The sequence below is a fragment of the Platichthys flesus genome, chromosome 14 (assembly GCF_949316205.1).
Source record: "Platichthys flesus chromosome 14, fPlaFle2.1, whole genome shotgun sequence".
In the NCBI taxonomy this organism is placed as follows: Eukaryota; Metazoa; Chordata; class Actinopteri; order Pleuronectiformes; family Pleuronectidae; genus Platichthys; species Platichthys flesus.
In genome coordinates this window covers 773,141-782,374 of record NC_084958.1, presented here as the reverse complement: position 1 = coordinate 782,374, position 9,234 = coordinate 773,141, and the positions used below count along the sequence as shown (strand labels likewise).

At 39.6% G+C, this 9,234-nt stretch overlaps 3 protein-coding genes across 9 annotated transcripts in view; 2 read left to right on the top strand and 1 right to left on the bottom strand.

Annotated features, from left to right (window-relative positions):
• Positions 1 to 2,571: 2,571 nt before the first annotated feature.
• LOC133968906 (uncharacterized) lies at positions 2,572 to 3,609 on the top strand. The gene is made up of 3 exons (XM_062405158.1): positions 2,572 to 2,774; positions 2,891 to 3,204; positions 3,297 to 3,609. Exons 1-3 carry the CDS (start codon positions 2,612 to 2,614, stop codon positions 3,513 to 3,515), a joined length of 696 nt encoding a protein of 231 aa, XP_062261142.1. The 5' UTR covers positions 2,572 to 2,611; the 3' UTR covers positions 3,516 to 3,609.
• Positions 3,610 to 6,462: 2,853 nt separating this feature from the next.
• LOC133968308 (uncharacterized) lies at positions 6,463 to 7,862 on the bottom strand. Its single transcript, XM_062404283.1, has 4 exons — positions 7,795 to 7,862; positions 7,313 to 7,524; positions 6,818 to 7,131; positions 6,463 to 6,725 (listed from the first exon to the last, which is right to left on the bottom strand). The coding sequence occupies exons 1-4, from the start codon at positions 7,860 to 7,862 to the stop codon at positions 6,507 to 6,509; spliced, it is 813 nt and encodes a 270-aa protein (XP_062260267.1). The 3' UTR covers positions 6,463 to 6,506.
• LOC133968827 (choline transporter-like protein 5-A) overlaps positions 7,773 to 9,234 on the top strand; it is a 50,492-nt gene continuing 49,030 nt past the window's right edge. For all 7 annotated transcript variants that reach the window (XM_062405042.1, XM_062405046.1, XM_062405041.1 and 4 more), the window contains exon 1: positions 7,773 to 7,942. In XM_062405042.1, coding sequence (XP_062261026.1) covers positions 7,861 to 7,942 — 82 coding nt within the window. In that variant the 5' untranslated portion in view covers positions 7,773 to 7,860. The remainder of the gene's footprint in view (positions 7,943 to 9,234) is intronic.

Below are 9,234 nucleotides of genomic sequence, written 5' to 3'. Positions count from 1 at the left end.
CCTTTCTCAGGAACACAATGACTCAGGACAAACTGAATGCCTTAGCCATGCTCTCAATGGAAAAAAGGCTTGTCACAGACATGATTGACTTTAACCAGAAGGTGATAGAGAGATTTGCCAGCTTGAAAGAGGGGAGGGCTAAGTTTCTTTACAAGTAGTGGGGCCTACTCTTGACAAACAACAAATGTAAAATGTTATGTCTCTTCTGCTCTAAACCTCTTTCGTGTGAGGGTGTGGGCACCTTTTTTATTCTGTTCATCTCTGAAACCCTACCCAATGTCTCTTACCTATGTCTCTACCATTCTGCTCTGAACTGTCATGCCCAAAGTAACAGGTTATTGTTGTTGGATACTAGTGTTGAGCACTGTATGTTATTGAAATAAAGCTATGTTTTTTTTAATATTCTAATCAAAACCTCAGTTTTTTTTTTCTCATTGCGGTGGGCTATTTAAACCGCGCCGCCCAAGTGCGCCCCCCCCAAAAAAAATGTTACCAGCCGCCACTGGTCTTTACGCAGAACAAGTTGTTGTGATAACAAAAGTGGGGAGAAAGGGAGAAAAGTTTGAAATCTTGTCAGAAATCGGGAGATATGCGGGAGTTTGTTAACCGCGGGAGGAAAACGGTAGTCTCCTGGCAATATCAGGAGTCTCCCGGGAAAATCGGGAGGGTTGGCAAATATGACATCAGCTGCTGATGTCACCCTAGTAGGTGGAACACATATCTTAAAACTGGATGGATGGATGATCTACTGTCTTGTTTGCACTTGGTTGGCCTATTCAATTCAGTGTTTCCTAGAACTGGAGGTGCTACAACTGCTGGCTTTGGTAGGCTACTGCAGCTAGTTAGCATCTATCTATTATAGGATATTTAGCCTGTTATTGTAAGGGTGGGTTCATATCATAGGCGTAGCCTATGATATGAGGACTCCGGGGAAATGTCCCAAACATATCCATTGAAAAGCTACTCATTGGCGCACGGTTGCATTGGTACATGGACCTATTAAAAGGACACCGGATTGAAACATGGCGTCCTATACATTTCTATGGAATGGGATGCACAGACATTTTCAACTTTTGCAAATCAGTAGAAAGAATAAAAAGAATAAAGTAATGCTGGCTAATGTCATGATTTATTTTTTCAGCCTGGCCCACATCGCAGATGCTACAGATGAAATCCTGAGAACTGAAGTTGGGACCGATCACCTTCTCCTATTTCTCGAAAACATTAGCCATGTGCTGACAATTGAAGCAGCCAAAGGGGATTTGCTCAATGAGGAACGGGTCTTTCAGCTTTTATCCATGGCCATTCATGAGCTCGATGGAGCACGTATGCAAGCCATGTCAAGGGAGCAGCTGCTTTATCTCCTGGAGAGCCACTTCAAAGTTGGAGACATTGCGAAACAGCTTGGAGTAAGCAAGCGGACCATTCGAAGGAGGATGACTGAATATGGTCTGTCTGTGAGACAGACATATTCAAACATTACAGATGAAGAACTCTGCAGAGTTATATTCCAGTTCATCTCAAATTGCCCAAATGCAGGTATAAGGACTGTGACTGGACATCTGAATTCTCTGGGAATAAGGTGAGGACACTTATTGCTGAACTCATTCAACATTCATCTGACATGCTTATGTAAATGTGCTCACAAATCAAATAATTGATGCAACCTCATTGAAAAAGAGACTATTACAGGACAATTGATTGGAAGTTAAACACAATAGGCTACTACCTTGTAGAGCCCGACCCATTAATATGCTGGCCGATTTTAGTTTATCTCAGAATAATCGTCATCGGCCAAAAACATTTTTTATCAAGCAATAGTGTTTAGTGAAATGCATTGCTGCCATGGACGTAGCATAATGAATAGCATTAACGCTATAGCCTACTTACAGCAGCAGCAGGTGTGTTGTAAAACATTTGATTCATTTACACTACATTGAGAGTTAGTTCCCCCTGCAACCAATAGCAGAGGCATTGGTCATCTCTTGACTGTTATTGATTTGCAGTAAGATAAAATGCTTAATGTCTCAGTTTTAGAAAGCCCCATGTCACTTTGGACATATTTCTAGCACTTTTTTTTCTTCATATTACATATATAATAATAATAATATTCATATTATTATTTATTCATATTACAATCAAGAAAAAGTTCCTTCACGCATTTTTGACAGTAAATAAGTATTTATAAATCTATATTTGAGTGTTCAAAAAATTATAATAAAGTACACTTTGTAAACTGCTATGTAAACAAGTATCTGTCCTCCTCAAGAGTCACACAGCACAGGGTTCGTCAGGGTCTGAAAGCTGTTGATCCGGTTGGTAATTTTCTCCGTGGGCTTCAGTTAAACACGGTTCCATACAGCGTTCCGGGTGCTCTCTCCCTGTGGCACATTGATGGGAATCATAAACTGATACGGTATGACCTTTAATGAGGCATTTTACAAATATTATTTATTAATTTATTTATTATTCATTTATTATTGTGGTTTTGCAAGAATGTAGTCCCAACATTGTATTACCCATATTCCCACATCAGATAAGTGTTTTGGTTACTCTTCACAGGTGGAAAATTGTAATACATGGAGGTATTGATGGATACAGCCGGCGGATTATGTTTCTCAGTGCCAATACCAACAACATGGCTTCCACTGTACTCCAGTGTTTTCCGACTGCTGTCGCTGAACATGGTTTGCCACAACGCGTACGAAGTGACAAGGGAGGAGAAAATGTTGAGGTGGCCAGGTTCATGCTGGAACATCCAGAACGGGGCCCTGGTAGGAAATTAGAATTTATTTCATACTGGTTGTATACTTTTGTTTTTTATATACAAAACAAACCCCAAAAAGTATTTTTCTCTTTCTTGCCCATCCGTCCAACTGATATAAATCAGACAGACGTAGCCACATCACAGGGAAGAGTGTCCACAATCAGAGGATTGAAAGGCTGTGGCGTGATGTGTGGGTCATGGTGGTGTCAAACTACTACCACACCTTCAGGTACTTGCAAGAGGTTGGATTGTTGAATCCCGATGAAGATAGCCACATCATCTGTCTCCACTACATCTTCCTACAAAGACTGAACTGGTATCTGAGGGAGTTCATCAGGATGTGGGACAGGCATCCCCTTTCCACAGAGGGAAACAGGTCCCCACAACAACTATGGGTGGCTGGCTTGCTTTTGGAGCCACAACAGGATCTTCATCTGGTAACACTGATTTCCTTGTAAAACACCTGATCATAAAAAACAAACATATCCAATATTACGATTCTTACAACATGTGGTCCATATTTCCACAGGCTGATGCTACAAACTGGGGCATTGACTGGGAAGGACCTGTTGCAGAGCCTGACCCGGTGGCTGTGGTTCAAGTTTTACCAGTCCATTCAGACCTGCAGCAGGCAATTGAGGAGCATTTAAGGGGTACAATTGATCCATACATGACCAGTGACGTCTTCGGTATGGACCTTTACTGGCAAGCTTTGTCACTTGTTGCACAGCTTCACTTACCGGACTAGTTCTGCTATTTTGTGCTATAAGTGAGCAAACTATTTATGTGACAGTTTGGGTTGATGCATCCAATTTGGGGTTGGCTCATTTATGCATTTGCAAAAAAAAATTGCCTTTTTTATATTTCCAGTTTTATAAATGCATTGTCTTATTATTGTTTGCTATTAGTGCAAAATAAATGACATCAAATGACTGTTCAAGTTCTTCATTTTTAACTAAAAGAAACTAGAAAATAATTACATTAATATTCTCAGCCCTCGTGTCGTTCATATATGCCACCGAAACACTGTGAATGTATCACACTTGAATAATGAAAGTCAGAGTGCTTTGAAGAGTTTCTCTTTACTTACATTTCTGCAAATATACGTAGACACAACGACACATTAATTACGAAACTTGTTTGTTCAACATTCATGTCAGTACTGCACTACAAAGTGTTAAGGTTTCAGAGGACAGAAAGGTAAAATCCACCCTGTGGTACTACACAAATCAATACTATGCCTGTGTAAAAATAAGTGGAGCACAATGTATACTGCACAATGAAATCAAATAACAAGAGAAAATGACTTAAACAATTAATGGCAAAAATAATGACTAGACAATACAATTATGTACGTTTCTGTAGGAGTGTACTTGTCTAAAAGACACTTCTCACATGAATATGCTCAACATTCAGAATTAATTATGCACTTCAGTCTTATTTATGGCTGAAATGTTGCTACTGTTGAAATTGCTACTGTTCACTTGGTATTCCAAAATTCTGGCCCCTAGAGTAATTCCTCTCTATTTTGCCAGTCTTCTCCTTGCCTCCTGTCTTTCATTTTTGTGGTAGTGCTGGGTGTAAGGGTGCATGATAAATTGCTAATTTGTTTGGGTAAATTACTGTAATTAAAATGGGTAGGTCTACAGACTTGGCATTAAACACCACTGAAAGTGTTATCTTTTATACAGTATATCTGTTAAGAGTCACATTTATACTTAATATTTATATTAATGTAGTTAGATAAATTAATTTGATTTGAAGGTTTATTTTGGTTATTGGTTATTGGGTTTATTTAATCAGAGTCATACAGAAGAAATTGTGTAGATTATTCATTGATTGATTAGTTTATTTTGATAACAATGCTAAGAATATCTGATGTGGTGTAAAATAAAGGAGATGACAATGGCAGCCAACATAACCAGCGTTAAATCTCCTCTCTTGCCTGTTTTTATATTTCCTTGTACACACAGGAGACTATAGATCTACCAACACAACAATTTATTATCCGTACAATACCAAGAATCAACAGATTTTCACGAGTATCTGATTACAATCATGAATACAATTTGAATTAAGCTCACATTCACAAACAGATATATTCTAAATGAATACTCTGAGCAAGCATGACAATACTGCAAGGCAAGCCATTACATCATGTCTTGTACTACACTAATGCTACTCAATACCTTTGCAAATACTTTGCAGGAGGGAGAATCCCAGCACAGTGACCTGACTGCAATCGTGTGTTTGAGGCACTTTTCATCCAACTCTACGAGCAGTACTGTGGATCAAGGCGCGTATGTGGAGTCAGGCACCAGTGTTTGAGCCATACCCCCACATCCGGCAAGTCATTATTATTAATATCATGGTGATGGAGAAAAGCACCACCCGGCTCCAAGTGATAAATACTGCAACAATCACAAGATGTTGAGTTTATAAACACTTTACCCAGCCAATAATAACCTAGTATATATAACCTAGTACCTAGTAAAAACGATTTATGACTATATGCTCTGTAAGGTGACCTTGGGTGTCTTGAAAGGCGCCTCTAAATTAAATGTATTATTATTATTATTATTATTATTATTATTATTATTATTATTAGTATTAGTATCTGTGCCATTTCCTGTGTAGCCATGTTGTCATCTGATATTATGCTTTGTTATACAAAAAAGGTAATACTTTTAGGCACTGCACAGGGGAACAAGCACGGGAGAACTGTCGCGAGCCCATAGAGGCTCCATCTTCTGTTCTGAGGCCTGCTCCTGAGCTTCCTCTCCAGTCAACCAAACCAGCTCTTCAACCACTTGCCCACACCTCCACTTCTCCTGCCTGCCTCCCAGATTCTGGTTCCTGTGGTTCCGGTTCTAAACCTGCAGAAGCGTCTCTGATGTCCCTTACACCACCCAGCACTACCACAGAAATGAAAGACAGGAGGCAAGGAGAAGACTGGCAAAATAGAGAGGAATTACTCTAGGGGCCTGAATTTTGGAATACCAAGTGAACAGTAGCAATTTCAACAGTAGCAACATTTCAGCCATAAATAAGACTGAAGTGCATAATTAATTCTGAATGTTGAGCATATTCATGTGAGAAGTGTCTTTTAGACAAGTACACTCCTACAGAAACGTACATAATTGTATTGTCTAGTCATTATTTTTGCCATTAATTGTTTAAGTCATTTTCTCTTGTTATTTGATTTCATTGTGCAGTATACATTGTGCTCCACTTATTTTTACACAGGCATAGTATTGATTTGTGTAGTACCACAGGGTGGATTTTACCTTTCTGTCCTCTGAAACCTTAACACTTTGTAGTGCAGTACTGACATGAATGTTGAACAAACAAGTTTCGTAATTAATGTGTCGTTGTGTCTGTGTATATTTGCAGAAATGTAAGTAAAGAGAAACTCTTCAAAGCACTCTGACTTTCATTATTCAAGTGTGATACATTCACAGTGTTTCGGTGGCATATATGAACGACACGAGGGCTGAGAATATTAATGTAATTATTTTCTAGTTTCTTTTATTTAAAAATGAAGAACTTGAACAGTCATTTGATGTCATTTATTTTGCACTTATACCAAACAATAATAAGACAATGCATTTATAAAACTGGAAATATAAAAAAGGCAATTTTTTTTTGCAAATGCATAAATGAGCCAACCCCAAATTGGATGCATCAACCCAAACTGTCACATAAATAGTTTGCTCACTTATAGCACAAAATAGCAGAACTAGTCCGGTAAGTGAAGCTGTGCAACAAGTGACAAAGCTTGCCAGTAAAGGTCCATACCGAAGACGTCACTGGTCATGTATGGATCAATCGTACCCCTTAAATGCTCCTCAATTGTCTGCTGCAGGTCTGAATGGACTGGTAAAACCTGAACCACAGCCACTGGGTCAGGCTCTGCAACAGGTCCTTCCCAGTCAATGCCCCAGTTTGTAGCATCAGCCTGTGGAAATATGGACCACATGTTGTAAGAATCGTAATATTGGATATGTTTGTTTTTTATGATCAGGTGTTTTACAAGGAAATCAGTGTTACCAGATGAAGATCCTGTTGTGGCTCCAAAAGCAAGCCAGCCACCCATAGTTGTTGTGGGGACCTGTTTCCCTCTGTGGAAAGGGGATGCCTGTCCCACATCCTGATGAACTCCCTCAGATACCAGTTCAGTCTTTGTAGGAAGATGTAGTGGAGACAGATGATGTGGCTATCTTCATCGGGATTCAACAATCCAACCTCTTGCAAGTACCTGAAGGTGTGGTAGTAGTTTGACACCACCATGACCCACACATCACGCCACAGCCTTTCAATCCTCTGATTGTGGACACTCTTCCCTGTGATGTGGCTACGTCTGTCTGATTTATATCAGTTGGACGGATGGGCAAGAAAGAGAAAAATACTTTTTGGGGTTTGTTTTGTCAAGGTACAGTTTCATCATTTGTTTGTCCCTGCATATATTGATTAAACAGCTTTATATAAATGTTTCAACAAAATCACAAGTATACAACCAGTATGAAATAAATTCTAATTTCCTACCAGGGCCCCGTTCTGGATGTTCCAGCATGAACCTGGCCACCTCAACATTTTCTCCTCCTTTGTCACTTCGTACGCGTTGTGGCAAACCATGTTCAGCGACAGCAGTCAGAAAACACTGGAGTACAGTGGAAGCCCTGTTGTTGGTATTGGCACTGAGAAACATAATCCGCCGGCTGTATCCATCAATACCTCCATGTATTACAATTTTCCACCTGTGAAGAGTAACCAAAACACTTATCTGATGTGGGAATATGGGTAATACAATGTTGGGACTACATTCTTGCAAAACCACAATAATAAATTAATAATAAATAAATTAATATAAAAAAAATTATATATATAGACTGGGAATCGAACCCAAGTCCCAACGGCGGCGGCGTGCATATCCTCTCCACACGGCGGCGTAGCTTCTCCACACGTTCATTTCACACGTTGTTATCCTTCTCCAGGGAATCCTGGCACTATCCACTCGCCATACTCGCCATACACTGTCTGCTGCCGCTTCATTCATCTTTCCTTTGTGCACGGACAGCACCGCACCGCAAGTCATGGCGCCACACCGGTACACACCGGGGAGATCAGCCGCGGTTCACAGCGAGAGAGCGGCTGCAGCACCGAGACGCTACTATGGTGAGTACCGGAGCAGTGGTAAGGCTGACAGGTTCACAGAGCGACAGGTATTAGGACATTAGGTGATACATGCACTATTTTACTGCACTGCGTGTTTATCATTTGTTCAAACAAGCTGACGCTTCGTAATCGACATCGGTCTAAAAGTCACTTTAATTAATAACTTTCATTATACAACCCATGAGTTAAAACAGGACTTTAATACATTGAACATCACAAAGTCTCAGTGACTACTGACATCATGTGGTAATGTTTCTTGACTTCCCTCTTGAAGTGGCGGGTGTGTTTGTGTATATTGTATTCAGTTCTACTGTATTGTTTTGTTTGTATTATATAAATGTATACATGTATACATTGTAACGAGCAGACTGAGGCTATTTTGGTCAGCAGCAAGATAAGATTAGCTGAGTATTACTGTTCACTAATGCTGTCAGCTGACCTCGGTTCTGTTTACCTCAACAAGCTGCTACTCACTTAGCTGCCTGCTTTTCCACTCACTGCATGCCCACTGTATCAAATATAACATTTTGAATAAAGAGAGACGATTTTGGCTTATCAAACCAACCAACTTTTATTATTAGTGATAATATTTCATTTCTGCCCCTCTACAAAAACAATACAAACTGTTTAATAGACATTTGTCACCGGTTTCATCTTTGCAGGCTGCTGATATTTTGTGTCACTTTCAGAACTTAAGCTTGGTTTAAGCGGTCAAGATATTGTTTCCTTTTAGTTTTTGTCTATTCCATGTTAAGACTGATACATATAAGCCAAGAGAAACAGGAAAATGGGGAGTGTCATGGACCAGCAGGTAATTCCCTGAGAGGACAGTTTGGTTGGAGGTTTTCCACATCATCAGCACTACATGAAATCCTGTGTTGATTCCAATTTCAGAGAAAGAAACTTGGTCAGTGTCTACCAGCCATCTGGCGACCCTGATAGCATAGATCAGGGGTCTCAAACTCAAATTACCTAGGGGCCACTGGAGCAATATCTGGGTGAGGCTGGGCCGCATCACGTATTCCTAAAAAAAAACTTTGCTAAAAAAATCCAAACTTCTCAAATGTCATTATTAACAGTTATTTAACTTTGATGGGTTCTTCTGAACATGAATAGAATACTGAAGAACATGAACGGTTCTTCTGAACATGCTTTCTCTTGCCTACTTCTTGCTGCCAGATCCGGTACCTCTCGTATCGAAAAAAAAAAAAAAAATTATATGAATATGAATATTAAAAAAAGTTGTTAAAGAAATAATTAAAATAAAATATAACAATATAATGTTGACATCG